A 22,191-nucleotide genomic window follows, 5' to 3' on the forward strand; every position below is an offset into this window, starting at 1 on the left:
GTTAACGTATTTATTATGTATTTCTTTTCTCTTCCTTTGTAATGTATAAACGTATGTATAAACGTATGTATAAACGTACGTATGTGCGTATAAACGTATGTATAAACGTATGTATGTATGTATAAACGTATGTATAAACGTATGTACGTATGTATAAACGTATGTATGTATAAACATATGTACGTATGTACGTATGTATAAACGTATGTACGTATGTATAAACGTATGTACGTATGTACGTATGTATGTACGTATGTATGTACGTATGTACGTGTATAAACGTATGTATAAACGTATGTATGTGTGTATAAACGTATGTATAAACGTATGTACGTATGTATAAACGTATGTATAAACGTATGTATAAACGTATGTATAAACATATGTACGTATGTATAAACGTATGTATAACGTATGTATAAACGTATGTATAAACGTATATATAAACGTATGTACAAATGTATGTACGTATGTACGTATGTACGTGTGTATAAACGTATGTATAAACGTACGTATGTGTGTATAAACGTATGTATAAACGTATGTACGTATGTACGTGTGTATAAATGTATGTATAAACGTATGTATAAATTCGTGACAAAGAAAATACGTAGAAAGACTTGATAAAACGTGTCGCAACATATTCGAAATTCTTGGATAGAGGGGGGAGGACCTGTCTTCTCTTATCGATTCCAGAAGTATTACTATTTACACGGATGCAATCAGTTTACGATACCCGCTTGTACGAACGGCTGAAAAAATGTATGCTAAAGAGAGCAGTGCATCGTACGATGTGAAGAAGGAATATAACATGTAAGTTTCAACATTCTATGCACAAAAGAAACGTTTTTTAACATTATGTATGTACACAGTACGGAACATCGTGCGGTGCGTTTACTGAGCAGACGTTACGATCTGACGAATACGGGCTACAAATTTTTGGAAATTGGAATCAACGTTGGCCCACCGAGTTACGTGGAGATCGCCCTTGGAGATCATCGCGGACACGAACTATCGCTGTCTCTCGAAACGTGGAAGAGCCTCTACGAGCAGTGAGGAAATATTTACAAGCTGTTTCGAAACGAATACGAGAATAATTTTATAAGCGTTGGACCGCTAACCGTCAGTGTTTTCATGCTGAACTATACTACGGTCGTACGTCTCGATTCTTCATCCGTACGCATTATGATGACCGAAACGACGCTACGCCGTATGTTTGACTTTAACGGGTGTATCGATGTAACGTTCGAACGATTAGCTCGACTCGTCGATACGGTAGATACCAAGTATACGCGATTTTCCAACATCGCATCTGAGAACATTATATGTGATAGCGACATCTTCAATGGACATCAGCTCATCGATTGCGAACTATTAGCTTTAATTTTTAATAAGTACGAAAACCGATGTAATAAGATGTAAATAAAACATTTTTTGTTCGCCTTATTTCATGTGTATTGTCTTTTACTTCCCATCCTTTGCCTCGACGCGCCAGGTAAAACCATAAAAATTGAAAAAACTGTATCATACAAAAGAAACTCGTACTCTATTAATTCTTCCATCCTTTCTTCACTCGTAGCACGCGCGCTCTATCTTTCTCTAACACGCAGGCCTTTATTATAAGCGATTCTCCAACATCGCATCTGAGAACATTATATGTGATAGCGACATCTTCAATGGACATCAGCTCATCGATTGCGAACTATTAGCTTTAGTTTTTAATAAGTACGAAAACCGATGTAATAAGATGTAAATAAAACATTTTTGTTCGCCTTATTTCATGTGTATTGTCTTTTACTTCCCATCCTTTGCCTCGACGCGCCAGGAAAAACCATAAAAATTGAAAAAACTGTATCATACAAAAGAAACTCATACTCTATTAATTCTTCCATCCTTTCTTCACTCGTAGCACGCGCGCTCTATCTTTCTCTAACATGCAAGCCTTTATTATCGATACATTTTTAAAGAAAAGAAAAATATGTCATGGTCAAATTCAAACCTTTATTATCAATGCATTTTTAAAGAAAAACATGGTCTAATTTTGATAACAAAAAAAGGAGTCCTATTGTGTAGGAGCCTTATTGTGTAGGAGATTAGACCTTTCCCCCTCTTTCCCCCGCGTTAGGTATTCCCCGCGCCTACAAGTACTTCCCCGCACCCCGCATTCCCCTCTAGCCCCATGGCTTAGAACCCGCCTAGTATATCTACTTACATATGGCATAGGATAGATTTAATGGGAAATAAAGAAAGTACATATAATGAACAAAAAAAATTTTTATTCACATATTATTACATTATTTTTTTCGATTGATGTATTAAAAACTAAAGCCAATAGCTCGCAATCGACGAGCTGATGTCCATTAAAGATGTCGCTATCGCGTATAGCATTTTTGGACGCGATGTTGGAGAATCGCGTATATCTGACATTGACCGTATCGACGAGTTGGGCTAATCATTCGAACGTTACAACGATCCGTCAAACTCAAACATACAGAGTAGCGTCGTTTCGGTCATCATTATGCGGACGAAGAATCGAGATGTACGAGCATAGCATCGTTTAGCGTGCAAACTCTGATGATTAGCGGTCCAACACTTATAAAATAATCTTTGTATTCGTTTCGCAGCACCTTGTAATTCCATTGCTGCTCGTAGAGACCCTTCTACGTTTCGAGAGATAGCGACAGTTGATGTCCGCGATGATTTCTCAGGGCGATCTCCACGTAACTCGATGGATCAGCATTGATTCCAATTTCCAAAAATTTGTAGCCAGATAACGTCTGCTCAGTAAACGCACCGCGCGATGCTGTGTACGTACATAATATTAAAAAACGTTTCTTTTGTATATAGAACGTTGAAACTTACATATTACTGCAATCATTTTTCGTTTCGTACGATACGTTGCTGTCTTTAGTACATTTTTTAACCGTTCGTACAAACAGGTATCGCAAAACTGATTGCATCCACGTAAATTGCGATGTATATGGTAAAATAACATTACAATCCGAAGCGCCACTACGGTCTAAGTATTAAGATGTTGAACTAATATATATATTATTCAAACGAATGAATTAATTTTAGAAATAATAATTACGTGTCGATATGGTTGTCGACATTAACGCAATTAATCTGAAATGTAATAAAGGGGATTATTACATTTCAGATTAATTGCGTTAATGTCGACAACCATATCGACACGTAATTATTATTTCTGAAATTAATTCATTCGTTTGAATAATATATATATTAGTTCAACATCTTAATACTTAGACCGTAGTGGCGCTTCGGATTGTAATGTTATTTAATATAAACGGTCTTGTTTCCTATCTTATTGTTTATAAACGCGCGCTGAAATAATGCGTTACTCTCGATACATATCGGTTATTGCGAAAAATTATTGCTAAGGTCTCGGTAGTCTAAAGGCTCAGGACGCTCGCACGGAATGCAAGATATCCGGGTTCGACTCCCGGCCGAGGCAATATTTTTTCGCAATAAGTTTATTACAGTTTTTTAAGATTAATTTGGGGAATTTTGGGGGGATTATTACATTTCAGATTAATTGCGTTAATGTCGACAACCATATCGACACGTAATTATTATTTCTGAAATTAATTCATTCGTTTGAATAATATATATATTAGTTCAACATCTTAATACTTAGACCGTAGTGGCGCTTCGGATTGTAATGTTATTTAATATAAACGGTCTTGTTTCCTATCTTATTGTATATGGTAAAACTTTTAGAATCGAAGAGGGAGTAACCCTTCCCTCTTTCCAAGAATTGCGAACGTGTCGCGACACGTTTTATCGCGTTTTTTCCTTTGTTCGTAAGTTTATCAATGTTGTATCATATCTTTCTATGTATTTTCTTTGTTCGTGAGTTTATCAATGTTTACTACTTTATGATTTATATTCGATAGCATCGATGATGTTGATGCTTTTTCCTTAGGACATTCCAATATCTTGCTTTTTTCCTTCGATAGCGGTGGACTTGATGGACTTGGCGACAACGAATGATATCCCTTTCGCTCGATCGATTTTCGGTGTATATATTCTTTTACTCGGTCTATGTCTTAACGCTCATAACTAAAGCTTACGATTGAATGAAAAAAGTCTTATACATTAGCTATATACATTGCATATATGTACTGTCAGATCGGACATGTCGCGATGTGTTTAATAGAAGCGTCGATGTTTTTGGATACATACATACATACATACATACATACATACGTATGTACATACATATACGTCCATATATATATGTTGATACATATATATATATATATGTGTGTATGTATATATATGAACATACATGTATCAACGTATATATATATATATATATGTATATATATATATATATATATATATACATATACGTTGATACATGTACGTTCATATATACGTACATACATATACGTCCATATATATATGTTGATACATATACGTTCATATATACGCACATACATATACATTTATACATACATATATTGTATATGTTCATACATATATGTTCATACATACGTACCAGGTGTAGAAGTATTAAACCGGAATTTTTTGTAAAAATTACACATCAGTTGTTTGAAAATGATAAAAAATTTTTTATTCAAAATAATCTCCATTGCTATTTATACATTTCTCCCACCTCTCCGGCAATGTATGAATGCCACGCCAAAAAAACAGTTCTTCTTTTGAAGCGAACTAGTTATCGAGCCATTTTCGTACATTTTCATACGAATTGAAGTGTTGTTCAGCGAGAGCATGTCCCAGTGATGCGAATAGATGATAATCGGACGGATCCAAGTCTGGAGAATAAGCCGCATGCGCTAATATCTCCCAACTGAACGCCTCGATCGTTTCCCTGACCCGTTTTGCTGTGTGTGATGGAGCATTATCATGAAGCAAAATGATTTTGTGTTGCCTTTTTCCATATTCCGGTCGTTTTTCATGTAATCCTCTATTTAAATCGATCATTTGCTGTTGGTAGCGATTAGTGTTAACGGTTTCACCAGGTTTTAACAGCTCATAATAGATTACACCCTTCTGATCTCACCAAACACAGAGCATTGTCTTCTTTCCAAAGCGATTTGGTCTTGCAGTGGATGTCGATGGATGGTTCGCCTGGATTCACCCATGATTTACGACGCTTAGGATTCTCAAAATATATCCATTTTTCATCACCTGTGACGATTCGATGGAGAAATGACTTTCTTTTGTATCTGTCGAGCAGCATTTCACAAGTGGTTTTTCGATTTTCTTGCTGTCTTTCATTCAGTTCATGCGGAACCCATTTTCACACTTTCTTCTGAATCTTGCCCATAGCTTTCAAACGAATGGAGATGGCTTTCTGCGTTACATTCAATTGATCCGCGAGTTCTTGTTGAGTTTGAGTATCATCTTCATCCAATAAGGCTTACAATTCGTTGTCTGTGAACTTTTTCGGTGGTTTCCCACGCTCTTCGTTTCTCACGTCAAAATCACCACTTTTGAATTTTTTGAACCACTCGAAACACTGTGTTTTACCAAGAGCATGTTTACCGTAAGCTTCGACAAGCATTCGATGCGATTCTGCAGCAGTTTTCTTCAAATGATAACAGAAAACCAATGCTGTCCGCAAATCATAGTAGGCACAAAACTCGACATGTTTAAGGTTAGAAAAAAATATACCGGTGTATGGAACTTGAGTTGTTGTATGTTGGAAATCTTCGTCAGCTGTTAGAAAGAGATGATGGCGCTGCAGATGCGGTCTTGTGGTCCTTAAACTGATAGCTAGTGCCATATATAGGGAAATTTCGGTTTCATACTTCTACACCTGGTACATACATATGCGTTCATACATATACGTTCATACATATACATTCATATATACTGGGTGTCTCAGAGCACCCGTACCACCCTTTTAAAAGGTAGGGATGTGTTTGTACAAAAAAATGGTTCAGACAAAATTTGCAGGATTTCGGGAGATCTATCTGATGGTGACCTTGAATTTGACCTTGAGGTCGACCTTGGGCATAACTCAAGGTCGACCTCAAGGTCAAATTGGGCATAACTCAAGGTCAAAGTACAAACGTTTTACAAATGTAAACCCTTATTCATGACATCACAAATGAAAATAGCGGAAAATTTTACGTCCGAATACGTTATCAAGCCTAGGTCAAAATTACCCTTAGAGGTCATGTGGAGGTCAAGTTACTTTTAGAGCACCCGTACCAACCTTCTAAAAGATATGGATGTGTTTGTACAAAAAATAGTTCAAACAATACTAGATATTTACATAGCTATGATGCATCCATCTGCTGGTGAATTTGAATTCTACCTTTAGATTTATTTGTAGTCGTGTACATCGATTTTTAAAGATTCCTAATTATCAAGATCTTGAACAGTCGATGCCGCCTGTGTCAGCGTTATCCAAGATGTACCACGTGGAGGTCATAAGGTCGGACTTACACCTCGTCGGGGTGCTTTTTTAAGGTGGTTCCCCTTGCCGTCACCTTTGTTCGTACGCATGTGTTCAATCTAGATTTTCGAAGTGTCCTCCATGTGCATGTATGCAGGCTGTTATTCTTCGTTGAAAATCATCCGTCACCCGACGAATTTCGACAGGATCTAGAGACTGAATGGCTTCTCGAATTCTGTTCTTCATGTCTTCTGAAGTCGTAGGTCGTTCGCGGTATACGAGGTCTTTTATTCTTCCCCACAAATAAAAATCCAAAATTGTAAGATCCGGTGATCGTGGTGGCCAGTTATGTGGACCATATTTACCTATCCATTGGCCGCGAAATATGCGGTTCAGTTGTTGACGAGCAATGACAGACGTGTGGGCTGGACATCCATCCTGTTGAAACCACATATTTAGACGTAGTTGAAGTGGAATATCTTCAAGTAAACGTAGGAGTTCGTTTTCGAGTAAATCGACATACAGAAAACGGTTTAGATTTTCTTCAAAGAAAAATGGTCCGACGATATGCGTATCAACAATTCCGCACCAAACATTGACTTTCCAGATACGTTGATGATCGATTTCTCGATACCAATGTGGATTCTCTTGCGCCCAATAACGGAGATTATGTGTGTTCACTTCGCCGTCACTTTTGAAGGTGCACTCATCAGAAAACAAGATACTTCTATGGAAAGTAGGTAATTGTTGAGTAATCCAATTACAGAATATCAGTCTTTGTCTATGATCGTCCAATGTCATGGCCTGGTGAAGTGACATTCGATATGGATGAAATGAATTTTCTCGCAAAATTCTACTGATAGTGCTTCTACTTATTCCACTAACTCTTTCTCGTCTTCTTAAAGAATCGGTAGGATTTACAAGAGCAGAAGCAATTATATCAGGTGCCCGTACTGCACGAAGCGGACGATTTGCATTCCTTTATTATAAACCGATTGGACGATACCTTTTTGAATTATCCGCCGTTGCAAACGACTGAAAACATTGCGCGAATGCGGTGTACGGGATATTCATTTCGCCACATTCTTTCAGCTTCGCGAAAACTTCCAGCCCTACTCAAAACCGACAACATTATCGCAGCTTCTTCGCTTGAGTAAGACATATCTACCTATAAATGAATAATAATCCCCGAATATTAAAGTACCTAAGTACCTACCTACCTAGGTATAAAACGCACCTAAAAAAAAAACCGACAGTTTATAAAACTCTTAAGCGAGCAAAGGGAGAAAAGCAAAACAAACAAGTAAGTTTAGTTCAGTTCAGTTTAGTTGAGTTCAGTTCAGTTCAGTTTAGTTTAGTTTAGTGTAGTTTAATTCAGTTTAGTCGATTTACTCGAAAACTCCCACGTTTACTTGAAGATATTCCACTTCAACTACGTCTAAATATGTAGTTCCAACAGGATGGATGTCCAGCCCACACGTCTGTCATTGCTCGTCAACAACTGAACCGCATATTTCGCGGCCAATGGATAGGTAAATATGGTCCACATAACTGGCCACCACGATCACCGGATCTTACAATTTTGGATTTTTATTTGTGGGGAAGAATAAAAGACCTCGTATACCGCGAACGACCTACGACTTCAGAAGACATGAAGAACAGAATTCGAGAAGCCATTCAGTCTCTAGATCCTGTCGAAATTCGTCGGGTGACGGATGATTTTCAACGAAGAATAACAGCCTGCATACATGCACGTGGAGGACACTTTGAAAATCTAGACTGAACACATGCGTACGAACAAAGGTGACAGCAAGGGGAACCACCTTAAAAAAGCACCCCGACGAGATGTAAGTCCGACCTTGTGACCTCCACGTGGTACATCTTGGGTAACGCTGACACAGGCGGCATCGACTGTTCAAGATCTTAATAATTAGGAATCTTTAAAAATCGATGTACACGACTACAAATGAATCTAAAGGTAGAATTCAAATTCACCAGCAGATGGATGCATCATAGCTATGTAAATACCTAGTATTGTTTGAACTATTTTTTGTACAAACACATCCATATCTTTTAGAAGGTACGGGTGCTCTAAAAGTAACTTGACCTCCACATGACCTCTAAGGGTAATTTTGACCTAGGCTTGATAACGTATTCGGACGTAAAATTTTCCGCTATTTTCATTTGTGATGTCATGAATAAGGGTTTACATTTGTAAAACGGTACTTTGACCTTGAGTTATGCCCAAGGTCGACCTCAAGGTCAAATTCAAGGTCACCATCAGATAGATCTCCCGAAATCCTGCAAATTTTGTCTGAACCATTTTTTTGTACAAACACATCCCTACCTTTTAAAAGGGTGGTACGGGTGCTCTGAGACACCCGGTATATATATATATATATATATATATATAATATATATATATATGTTCATACATATATGTTCATATTAGGTGTAATAAAAAGAAATCCATTATTTTTCCAATAGATGGCTTTAGTAATCTGTATCTCGTCTACGCGTGAACCAAAAACCATCTATTGAAAAAATAATGTATTTCTTTTTACTACACCTAATATATATACGTTTATACATATACATACATACATATACATTCATACATATACGTTCATACATACGTACATATATACATACATACATATACGCTCATACATACGAGTACATGTATTACAAAGGAAAGGAAAAAGAAATACGTAATAAATACGTTAACGTATTTTTATTTAAAAAATTCTTTTATAACCACCAGTTATACACATATATTTTCAATACATTGTGTAACGTGCACTTCTTAACATGTTGTTCACGCACAGTATTAGCAATATCCAGATTAGTTAAAGATTCCATGTCTTCGTAAACTGCATCAAGGTTTCGATGTACATGCGTCGTCAAAAAGCAAATTCCACAGCAAATTCCATGTTCGTTTCTCGCATTCCTTAACGTACATGATAGCATCATCTTCAAATACAGCTGTCGTGATCAGACGTTTCGCCTCGTTGTACGAGACTATCCGTCCTCCCATCGCAATCCATGGTAATAAACACCCAAGAAGCGCAAGACCTGTCGGATCTTATCAAAAATTTTCATGGCACAGGACTCGTAAAAATGTAATGTGTGAGAACGATCTCCTGTTTCAGCATCGCCACTTCCTTCACGATAAATTTCTTGTTAATGATGAATCCTTGCAGATCCACGAACATTGGTACGAGCATGTTGTCGAGAAGACTGCGATCAATTGCGGTCGATTGTGACGTATTGTAGATTTTATACCATGTCAGAGATGCACTTAGATGATTTTGCGCACAACATTGGTCAATGGATTATACTGAACCACGCGTGTATGATGAGACAATAGACTGTTATATTTGCGTTCTCCTTACATTCAAAGTCTAATCGCACGTCCACGGTGCCACTCTTAATTCGTTCTGTCGAGAGCAATCGATGATCTCAAACGGGCTATTACGTAAAAAAGTTATGAAGGAGAATCGGCTCGAAATACTCAGATCCGTAGTAGCCCTTGCAGAAATGTGCATATAAGTCGTACAGAATCGCACATCTGTTTTTATCAAAATCCAGATTCAAGTCATCGTACCGATAACATTCCGAATTCAGGTAGAGTTTCGCATGGGTTAATGCTGTTTGCAGTCGTCGAATCGACTTATATCCTCGGATATAACGTTTTTTCAATTTGTTTGCATAGCGAAAATGACGCAGCGCGGCTTCTCGAACTAAGTGGCCATCTTGGCCACGAATGGCCCACGAATGTTTGGTTGTGCTTTGCAAGAGCGGAAACTCGTACAGATCCCACGAGTGAAAATCTATGCTCAGATATCATCCACTTTCCAAAGAGCAGCATCGACAGCTTATTTATCTCATTCAATAATACGGCATTTGCCACTGTACTTTGAATAATTCGAGCGTTGGTTCTGTCGCTGGATCTCCCGTCAGACAATTGTCGTTGCGCGCTCGTATTAAAATCAACTCGTGACGAGTGTTGATCATCACGCGTTTGTAATCTTCGCAAAATCCCAACAGTACGTAGAGCGGTACACAGAAATTAATGTATCCAGCCGCAGTAGTCTGCACATCTCAATCGCCCAATCGCGATATTCCGCAGAATCACGCTTCTGTCGGATGACACTGTTACATAGTTTTTGAGCTAATTATGCCCACATTTCTATTACGGTCAATCTCTACTCCATTGAGTTCATATCGAATCTCATCGAATATGAACGCGACATAATCTCAATGCCACGCATCCTGGGCCACTTTTTTCTTCTTCAGTTTTCCATCGACGTACAGAAAGCTTTCGTATGGCAGTGTGTACAGATCCTGTTGCTGTATTGGTATTCTTATTTCGTTGCTGTACCCGAACGTTGTATTGGCGAACGGGCTGTACGTTTGAGTCTCAATCTTGTCGATGCGATCGTCGAAGATCGGCTTGTCTTTAATGTTTAGGATATCACTTATATCAAATGTTGCGCACTGCGAATCCCAAAGACTTTGAAAATGTAACGTTCGACGTGCTAAGCTTTTTCCTCCTGCAACTGGATGAGCGAATTATCGAGTTATGACGTCATCGGCCTTGTAAAGAATGTTATCTCTCTGCTCCGTTCCGTTCGCACGCTCATTGTCACCGTTGTACGTGCAATCTAACGGATTGATCTCTTCTCCTCGAAAATCGAGCAATCGTCCGTTCTGGTCGACAATGCGTATCGTTAGATCCGTAATGTTCCGTATGATGATCGGCAGATAAATGATTTGCGCCGATCTCTCCGATATCTCTAAAAGCGCGCACACGATACATAAATTTTCGTTAAATGTGTTGCCAGGATATAAGAGATATCCTGGCGACACGCTTGACGAAAATTTATGTACCGTGTGCACGCTTTTACACTCTACGCGGATAACGTTTACGTTCATTATGTTGATCGACACGTCCGATTTGTGCCATCTTCGCGACCGCAGTATACGCTTTGAGAATCCCAACAGCGATCCAATGCTGTAGGGCATGCCAAAGTTTATTCTGTATGCATCTAAACTCGCATCTCATGGTGTTATAATTTGCGCAGAGCGTAATCGGATATTCTCTACCCTCACCATTATCGTCATCGGTGCCACTGTTGTTATTGTCTCCACGCACTACGTCAACGGTTTCTAGTGCGTCGCGTGTGAGGACGTTTCCGTAAAATCACGCGTTTCAAAAATTCATTTATGTCTCGCACTTTGTACGAACCCTCGGGAATTGTAATTTCCGCATCGTCTTTGGCGAAATAAAATTTGTTGTTCGATTCGTTCACGATCGGTATCGTGTGATAAGTCTTAAAAATCGCCAGACCGAACTCGTAATCTCCGTCAGTCAAATCTATGGCGGGAAAGTACTTCTTAAGTACTTCTAAGTAAGTCTTCGCCGCGAGGACGGTGCTCTTCCCCCTCAGGGTAAACTCAACGACATGACGAAAAAAGCGTTCGACTAATACTAAGATTTCACAGTACCTCGTCGAGCTTTTTAAATTCACGCGAGTCTACCGTTTGTAGAAACCGCAGACACATCTGTCCGCAAAAGTTCTGATCATACGTCTGATCATACGTGCTCTATCGTCATAACATCGTTCCCGAAATATCGCATCAGTTCCTTGGGCGATTGAAGATTTCCGAAAATGTCAAAGTACACGATGCGGTTGTTCCTCTACGCTACCCAGTGAGTACTGAGCCCCGTCGCATCGTCCAGATTCATCGCTTTCGTTTTGGCGAGCGCCGCTCGTCAGTAACATGTTACGCATAAAAACGCCTCTAAAATATACGTGTACGTATGGTGCGCTTTCGCGAGCTCATTCAATTGCACATTGCGCCAGACGGCATATTTATCGTCTTTTTAGCGTTTTTTTTTTCTTTGCGTTTGTACGGGCCGAGATACAGTCCGCGTCCATATTTGTACGAAGCGAGATACAATCCGCGACCCTATTTTATCGCGCTGTCGTGACGTTGCAGCTCTTCGAGCTGATGTCGCGCAACTTTGCTATCGTTTACCGCTTTCGCCACACTGGTCGCTCCGCCGATTAAGGACCCGAGCGCGCCCAAGAGAAACGGTAACGCACTGCCTCGTTTCGCTGTCGAAAGTATCATTTTTCATCACCTTTTTCCTCGTCGTCTTTTTCTTCGGTTTTATGCCCATGCCGATCTTGGTTTTGGTTTTCATCATTGCCCAAACGGCAGCAGCGGCGGCTCTCTCGCTCAGAGCCGAATCTCTCGCGACGACGTCCTAGCGCTTTATCGGCGAGTACCTTGTCCGCCACGTATCTATCGGTGAGATCATTGCTCCGAGGATATGCAATGTCGTGTTCTCGGCACGCTGCGACTAGTGGATTTATGCTCGCCTCTGGCTAATCGCTTTGTAAACCGAGCGCCCGGACAAAACTGGTAGCCAGAATATGTAACTCAAAAGGAAGCGCATTTATCGCTTGATTCAGCAGACCGCCGCGCGACGCCGACATTCGCTAGTCCTTTATCTTTGGGACCGTCGATGTGCGTCCGCTGCCACGGCTTGTAGTGCTTGCAGCGACAATAGGCTCGAACCTCCGAATTTGCCTTCACGTGTTTCGGAAGCTTGTCCCAGATGTGTTAGATGTAGTCACCGTACACGCGTAAAAGTACGACCTTCGGTATACATTGCAACTGCTCGGCGCTCAAGTCTCGAATATCGGAAGGATAACAGCGAGAGCTACATTTTGTTACTGCGCGATTCGCGGGTTCGCGCAAGTAGATATACTAGGCGGGTTCTAAGCCATGGGGCTAGAGGGGAATGCGGGGTGCGGGGAAGTACTTGTAGGCGCGGGGAATACCTAACGCGGGGGAAAGAGAGCGAAAGGTCTAATCCTAGTCCTACACAATAGGGCTCCTACACAATAGGGCTCCTTTTTTGTTATCAAAATTAGACCATATTTTTCTTTAAAAATGCATTGATAATAAAGGTTTGAATTTGACCATGACATATTTTCTTATAATAAAGGCTTGCATGTTAGAGAAAGATAGAGCGCGCGTGCTACGAGTGAAGAAAGGATGGAAGAATTAATAGAGTACGAGTTTCTTTTGTATGATACAGTTTTTCAATTTTTATGGTTTTTCCTGGCGCGTCGAGGCAAAGGATGGGAAGTAAAAGACAATACACATGAAATAAGGCGAACAAAAATGTTTTATTTACATCTTATTACATCGGTTTTCGTACTTATTAAAAACTAAAGCTAATAGTTCGCAATCGATGAAAGGCTTGCATGTTAGAGAAAGATAGAGCGCGCGTGCTACGAGTGAAGAAAGGATGGAAGAATTAATAGAGTACGAGTTTCTTTTGTATAATACAGTGAAAATATGAGTCTTTATTTATACACGATCGGTTCAGTAAATACAAAATCTAAATGTGGATCCTATGTAAATAGGATTTTTTCTACATGATTTGTAATCTTTTTCATAAATTTTATCATAGATCTGACGATTCTGACGATAATGTTTTTGTTTATGTTTCCCATATCATTGGGAAGATTTTCTAATGGCAAGTTTCTTGAATATTATCACTCACAGATCAGTGATCGTTAAAGTTTGAGTTTTATGTTCATGCTTTGTACTAACGATTGTTTTTTTCCTTTCTTTGTTGAAATTTTCATGAAACGGAGAAATTTTGGACGGAGTCCATTGGACATAATGAAATATATAAAAGTGCATAAGTGCTCGATGTACCACAGTGGTGTCCTGGAAGACCAAGGAATCAGTCGCTTCAGTTACTGATGCTTCAGTTATTGATAAGCATAATATGGTTAATCATGTGAACATAGTCAACGCAGTCCAGTATATTCGAAACGCAGATCAGGAACAGTTCGCACATATCAGAGACGAAGTGTTCGAAGTACTCGAAGAAGTGAACTTCGAAGAACTAATGGATCAAGAGATCGATTCCGACGAAGAAACATTATCGGACGACGCTGGCTATACTAGCGATTTGAGCGATACAGATTATATACAAAGATTTGTGTCATCATCAGAAATCTGTGCACTGAACAACCATACAAAACATTGTATAATCCATTGTTATTATACAACGACGGATGGTGCTTTACGTATATGTGCAGAATGCATGATACGTTTGAATGAGACTGATATCGCAAGATTGTATCTCATAAGGAAGCACGATGTTGGACATATTTACGCGCTAAGTGGTCAGTCTTGCACAAATTGCAGACTACCAACATACCTTATATTTCCATGCAATAAGTGCCCACAGTGCACACATTGAAAAAAACTATTGCGAATAGTATTGTGAATGAATCACATGCAAGTGCTCCGTAGAAGAGTGTGATCTAAAGACTGTAAAAAAAAAAAAAAAGACATGGAAAATCACGAGCGAGTACGCGAATTGTTGGAACAGTGCGGCCGGGTCGCTACTCTGGTGGAATATTTCGCGTGGCTGCAACGATGTGACGAGTGCATCGAGCAGCTTGAAGAACTTTGTGCGTCCACGTCTCGCCGTTGGACACAGACAATCCATGGTGGCGAGGATCGCACGACTCGCGAGTGCAAAAGTGCAATTGGAGCAACGTTTCATGCACATTGGTGGCGACTACGCGAGTGGCGAGTACGCGAATCGCGACGAAAGATCTCTCATCTGGCGAGAGATCGACGCCGCGTTTGAAAACCGTGTATCGACAGGTGCTGTGATACTCTAATCACATTGAGCCGCGACGGTTTTTGGAAGACGCGAAGGAAATAGTGTTCGAGCGTGTGCGAGACGCAGTAGAAAGACACGGTAGCGCAAAAGTGAATACTGCGTTCAATGGCGAGTTTGCGACGAAGGATAAACGTGCCAATAAGAGCATAATTACAAAGAACAGCGAAATATATCGTTGCACCGATATGCACGAGTGGTACGAGCGACACGTCGTTGAGCCTATCCTAGCATCGCTCGAAGAATTCCAGGAACGTGACAGCGGGTGGGCATTGTCGCGAATCCTTAATTTAATAGTGAATGTAAATAAACATAATCCAATGCACGCGGGATGTCACATCGAAGTGCCACGAGAAATAGTGACGAAACGGGCGGTGATCAGTGTTCATTCGGCAGACATTGCATGTTTCGCGTGGTCGGTGGTCGCCGCTCTGTACCCTGCAGAAACATATGTAAATCGGGAATCGTCATATCCACATTATACAACAGTACTAAATCTCGCAAACATTGAGTTTCCAATCACTTTAAAGGATATTTATAAATTCGAACGGTTGAACGCGGTGTCGATCAACGTGTACGGCATCGAGAATAAACAGGTCCTTCCTTTGCGACTCACCAATGAAAAGAAGGAGAAACACGTCAACATGCTGTACGTGCAAGATCCACGCAACGATGGTATTGGGCATTTTGCATGGATAAAAAACTTATCCCGTCTCGTGAGTTCGCAGATTAGTAGAAAAAAGAACAAGAAATTTTTCTGCGATCGGTAAATATACATGAAAACTCATTAATAAAATAATGGTAATAGTTATAATTTTTTTTCTTTTTTCAGATGCATGCACTACTTCAATACCAACGAAAAATTGCAGTCGCACGTAATGGACTGCGAAAAGATGAACGACTTCGCTATCAAACTGCCGAGCGTGGACGACAAGTGGCTCGAATTTGGGAACCACTGCAATAAGCAGAGCGCCCCATTCATCGTCTACGCTGATTTGGAGTGCGTTCTACGGAAGATGGAACTTGAAAGGGAAAATGCATCGTCGTCGTCGTACACGCATCAACAGCACGAGGTATTTAGTATAGGATACTACGTGCGATGTTCATACAACGACGCGTTATCATTGTATCGGTTCCGTCGCGATGAAGATTGCATAACGTGGTTCGCGCGACAACTCAATGATTTGGCGCATCAAGTTAAAAATATAGTATCCACCAACGTACCCATGGAAACGTTGTCGAAAGAACAATTGGAAGCGTACTGTAGCACGACGCGTTGCCATGCGAGAAACCGTTCGCGCCGGACGATACGCGGGTCCGCGATCATTGCCATCTCACCGGTAGATTCCGTGGTCCAGCGCATGCAAATTGTAATTTAAATTATAAAAAATCATTTTATATTCCGATCGTTTTTCACAATTTATCAGGCTACGACGCGCATTTTATAATTAAAGAAATTGCTACCGCGTTCGAAGGACATGTAAGTTTATTACCGATAACTAAAGAAAAATATATTTCATTCACTAAAAATGTTGATAGCACCAAAGACACAAATGAAAAGAATTTTCAGAAAAATTGCATAAAATTACGATTTATCGATTCTTTAAAATTTCTAAACGCAAGCCTCGATAAATTGACATCGTTTTTAAGCAGAGACAAATTAAAAATTGTACGTTCCGAATTTCCAACATTATCAGATGAAGAATTTGAATTACTCACACGAAAAGGTGTCTTTCCGTACGAGTACATTGATCGCGTCGAAAAATTGCAGGACACGCGCTTATTTTTCAGTTCGTTGACAGGCGATACAGTATCCGAGAGCGATTACGCTCACGCCGCGAACGTCTGGAAGCGATTCTCCATTCAAACGCTCGGTGAGTACAGTGATCTGTACTTGAAAACTGATGTCTTGTTATTGGCCGACATTTTCGAAAATTTCCGCGAAAGTTGTGTCGCGAGTTACGGTCTCGATCCTGCGCATTACTATACATTGCCTGGTTTCACGTGGGATGCGATGCTAAAACATACGCGTATAAGATTCGAGTTACTCACCGACATCGATATGGTAATGTTCATTGAGCGCGGTATACGCGGTGGTCTCAGTCAATGTTCCAGTAGATACGCACAGGCTAATAACAAGTACATGCGTTCGTACGACTCATCGAAACCATCGTCGTACTTGATGTACTACGATGTTAACAATTTATACGGATGGGCGATGTGTCAACCATTGCCATACGCCGAATTTCGATGGGTCGAAGACGCTGCGAATTTTGACGTGAGGTGCGATTGTTCTGGATTCATCCATCGGTTACATTCTCGAAGTCGATCTCGAGTATCCACAACATCTACACAATCTGCACACTGACCTGCCGTTTTGTCCGACGCGCGATAAGCCGCCCGGCAAGCGCGAGGCTAAACTTTTAGCGACGCTGTACGATAAACAGCGTTACGTCATCCACTACCGCAACCTACAGCAATGTACTCGTCACGGTCTTCGCGTAACAAAGATTCATCGAGTACTACAATTCGCGCAATCTCCATGGCTTCGCGATTATATTGAACTCAATACAAATTTCAGAATTCGCGCAAAAAATGATTTCGAGAAAAATTTATATAAATTAATGAACAACGCGGTATTCGGTAAAACTATGGAGAATGTGCGCAATCACGTTGACGTAAAATTATTAACAAAATGGGACGGACGGTACGGTGCGGAGACAATGATCGCAAAACCAAATTTCCACAGCCGTAGCATCTTTGCGGAAAATTTAATCGAATCGCCGTCGAACTGCGCAAACTCGAGGTGAAGTTCAACAAGCCGATTACGTGGGTATGTGTATACTCGACATATCGAAAGTCTGCTTGTACGAATTTCATCACGAGTATATGTTACCACTATTTCGTGACAAATGTAAAATTATGTACACCGACACGGACAGTCTTGTATACAACATCGAGTGCGAGAACGTTTACGAGACTATGAAACGTGATATCGCTAGATTCGACACGAGTGATTATCCGATGGACAACGCGTACGGTATGCCTCTCGCGAACAAAAAAGTACCTGGTCTGATGAAAGACGAAAATAACGGTGTGATAATGACCGAATTCGTTGGTCTCAGAGCGAAGATGTACGCGGTGAGGGTGGATGGCAAGAGAGAAACTAAAAAAGCGAAAGGCGTAAAGGGTAACATCATAGCGCGAACGATAACGTTCGACGATTACACGCGGTGTTTGAATGAAGAGATTGAAATGACTCGTCGTCAATCGTGTATCTGCACGATGTGTACACGATATCCGAATCGAAAATCGCTCTGAGTCCATACGATGACAAACGATACATCGTACCAGACTCGACGGAGACGTTACCGTGGGGGCATTGGCGGATACCTTTGTAATATGTGTGTATGTGTGTGTGTGTGTGTGTGTGTGTGTGTGTGTGTGTGTGTGTGTGTGTGTGTGTGTGTGTGTGTGTATCAACATTTATATCACTATTATGTTTTTTTCTACGTTTTCATACAGTGTACATGTTACTATTATCATTATAATTTACACGTAATGCATTTTTTTTTTTTTACATTTATATAAGTATTACTATTACGATTTATGTAGTATCATTTATTATGTATTACTATTATTTTCATTTTCATGTATCATACATTTATATACGTATTTTATATCTGTATACTGCAAAAACGAAGATGAATGGGAAGTAATAAAAAATATACTTAGTTTATATACTTATATTGATATTTTTTTATATGTAGAAATAAAATACTTTTATCAAATAACATTATTTTGTGTATCCATGAATTGTGTGATTCATCGAATCCCAGCCACTTGACGTACACCTTGTCTCCCTTCCTGCGCAGTACTTTCTCCACGAGATACACGTCTGGATGAGTAGCGCGATGCAACTCATACTCGTAGAACGCTCCAGCGACGGATTTTCCACAATAATCCTCGAGTAAATAGGTTACAGGATTGGTACGCTGCACCTTAACGATCGTAAACACTTCGGTGGTCCAATTTGACGTGTAACCCTTCTCAAAAATCGTTTTGTACTTGCTCACGCGTACCGAATCGCCTATTTTGAATTTTGCAGGACCCGCGATCTTTATCGCGCTGTACACCGTGTCCAAGAGCCTTTCGGCGATCGCGGGAGTTACTTCGGCGGGTCGCATGCCGATGGTGCGATGCTTGCGCGCGTTGTAATCTGACAGGAGACGCGGCAGCTCGTCGACCCACTTATAATTACCGTTGAGCGTAAACATCTTCCGTGCGATTGAACCGCTCGACTACTGACGCTTTCAACGTCGAATACGTGGAATAATGATTAACATGTGCTTTTTCAAGATTTTCTGCACATCAGCGTTGTAAAACTCTTTCCCCCTATCCGTTTGTAATTTTTTGGACATCTTCTACTACTCTTTCGAACGATCTCAGCGATAGCGTTACCGTCTCGCTTCCACCCTTGCTCTTGAGTGGTACGGCCCACGCGTATTTGCTCAACACAATATCGATGACGGTGAGTATGTAATGGTGGCCTCTGTGAAACCTGAGTACGGGAACCCCGCATCTCAACGACCTCAGCCTGCACAGATCGTAAGTATCCCCGAAACTATGACGCGGCCTAGCGCGGAAATTTTTTCCCTCGCAGGAGCGTGCAATTCCTCAACGGATTGACGTCTCGCGGAGCTAATTTGTCCTCTCGTCTTTTCTCAGATTTCTTTTTTCATGATCGAACGTGTAATACACTGAGTACGAGAAAATTATGTCTGAATCGTTTCATTTGCTATGCGATTTAATTTATAATAGAACCAGCTTCGCGAAGTTCCTCGATGAATCGACAGCATCTCGTTGTTGTGAGCGTTGTTGCCTGCTCGGTGCGAAGCGTCGAGCAATCGTAGACGATCCACCAGCTCGTTGGGATCATCCCAGTGCTCGTAATCGATCGCGTTATCATTCAATGTCATCATTGCATGAGGTAATCCCTTTCCAGATTTCTTCTTCTGTTTCTTGGGTGTGATCGACATCAACGGTGCGATTACATGTTTGTACTTGTATCCCCTGTTGCTCAATAATCGACCCTGCGAATGGTACTTGTGTTTGTGCGCGTTCGTCACCAACAGCATGCTCTTGTACTTGTGCATATCGTCTTCCGTGTAGAGAGTATTGTCGGGAATTCTCTTGAAAATCAACTCGTAAAGACCAGGTGTACCGGCGTATCGTACGTCATCGATAATTATATTGTCCGCGTCATCCACGTCGAAACTTTTATTGCCAAACATCAGTCCATCCTTGTGTAGGTAAATGCCGTACACGTGATCTATACCGCTCTCTTTATCTTGCACTCCCTTCAGAACAGCCTCGACATACTTTTGCCCCAGTGGGCCCCAAGCCGGCTCGGTAACGCCTCTCGACCTTCCGACGTTGCAGCTCTGAGTTTGAATCTTCGTCGCTAGCGAGGTCTTTCCGTCGTTCGAATAAACATTCTCCAACGACTCTATCGTCGGTACGATTTGGCACATGGTGTGAGAGGTTAATCGACTGTGCGCGATCGTGCGATCGATCCGTGGATTTATGCAGGGAGTCGTGGATACGCCTCCGAACGTCTCATTCGCTTCTTTCTGCCTCTCCTTCTCTTGTTCCCTCTTCATCCTCCTCTCACGTTTAGAGGCAGGACGTTGCATCTTTCATCGTGCGACTCTCTTTTGTAGAGCGCATGATGCGGGTTGTCGACACGAAAGTCGCAGGCGGTTCGATAAGGAGGTGAAAATGTCTGTTAACCGGTTTTTCAGACGCGATGTTTTCTTGCGGATTCGACTCCACTCGTCTTCTCGATCTCCCTCGCGATTTCACGCTTCGCGCACATTCGCCATGTTCGGCTCTGCTAAGTATCGGTAACACTGGTCACGTACGGATCGCGACTCGTTGAAATAATACGTTTCTATATCGCCCGTTTGTGAGCTTATACTTGTCCCTTTGTCTATCACTAGAATCCATATTTTTTTTGCCAAAGTCGCGGCACAACGGAAAAATTCATCGTACGCCAATGTCAGTATTCACAGATCATTGTAACGTGTTTTCAAGCATTGGTACCGTCCTGTTTGAACAGGACAGCAGGTTTCGCGTGGTCACGTACAGAATGTTTAGGTACCTCGCGTATGTCTGACAGAGATAGAAGCGTCGAGTTCGCGTGGCGACCCATCGAACAGGTAGTCTCTCACGCATCCTCTTGTCCACATGCCACGTATCAAAGATAAAAGAAGGGAATTTGGATGCGCCTCGCTCGGTGGAACGATGTCGCTGTTGTTTGAGAACGTAAAAATAGCCGATTTCGTCAATAGACGTAAACAAATTTCGAGATATCGATACTTGGCTGTTGCAACGATTTCGAGTAGACGTAAACGTTTCGAAACGCACCCATTCCGGCTCTCGAGTAAGCTTTGAGAACGTTTGTTTTACCACAATTCCGATGGGGCCGCAATGATCGCGCGTATAGTATTCGCAGCATTCGCCGTGCTTGCGCTTCTCCACGCTGCCTCCCATCATTGCGATTTCACGTCACAGGTTCGTGACGCGGTATCGACAACGGTTGCGGACGAATTTCATGCTCAACACTAAGGCGACGCGCTCTCGAACGACTATTAAAGGCGCGCGAATTTACGAGTCGCGCAGTAGCAAAATGTATCTCATGCTGTTCATCCTTTCGACATTCAGGGACTTGAACGCTGAGCAGCTGCAGTATATACCGAAGGTTTGTACTCTTACGCGTGTACGGTGGGTTATCTATCGCTACGTGTGTTACAAGCTTTCCCGGAACACGTGAAGGGCGGATTCGCGGAAGGTTTCAAACGTATCGCCGTCTGCGACGAACCTACAATCACCGTGGCAGATTACGCACATCGACGGGCCCGCACCTAAAGATAAAGGACTGTCACGAATTCGCGTCGGGCGGCGTCTGTTTAATCGACGATAAACGCGCTTCCTTTCGAGTTACATAGTCCTGGCTCTACCATTTTGCGCCCGTGCACTCGGCTTTACGAATCGATTAGCCAGAGGT

At 41.3% G+C, this 22,191-nt stretch overlaps 1 protein-coding gene and 1 pseudogene across 1 annotated transcript; both read left to right on the forward strand.

Annotated features, from left to right (window-relative positions):
* Positions 1 to 14,424: 14,424 nt before the first annotated feature.
* LOC147908881 (uncharacterized) lies at positions 14,425 to 15,892 on the forward strand. The gene has a single exon (XM_087407782.1). The coding sequence runs from the start codon at positions 15,311 to 15,313 to the stop codon at positions 15,890 to 15,892; it is 582 nt and encodes a 193-aa protein (XP_087263908.1). The 5' UTR covers positions 14,425 to 15,310.
* A 2,065-nt stretch (positions 15,893 to 17,957) lies between these two features.
* Positions 17,958 to 18,897, forward strand: LOC147908882 (uncharacterized; annotated as a pseudogene).
* The last annotated feature ends 3,294 nt before the right edge of the window (positions 18,898 to 22,191 follow it).

Source organism: Acromyrmex echinatior, chromosome 7, assembly GCF_024713525.1.
Source record: "Acromyrmex echinatior isolate Ae372 chromosome 7, ASM2471352v2, whole genome shotgun sequence".
Taxonomy (NCBI): Eukaryota; Metazoa; Arthropoda; class Insecta; order Hymenoptera; family Formicidae; genus Acromyrmex; species Acromyrmex echinatior.

Excerpts from the sequence above, each read along its gene's own strand:
- LOC147908881 (XM_087407782.1), top strand. The coding sequence starts at position 15,311 with ATGCACGAGTGGTACGAGCGACACGTCGTTGAGCCTATCCTAGCATCG.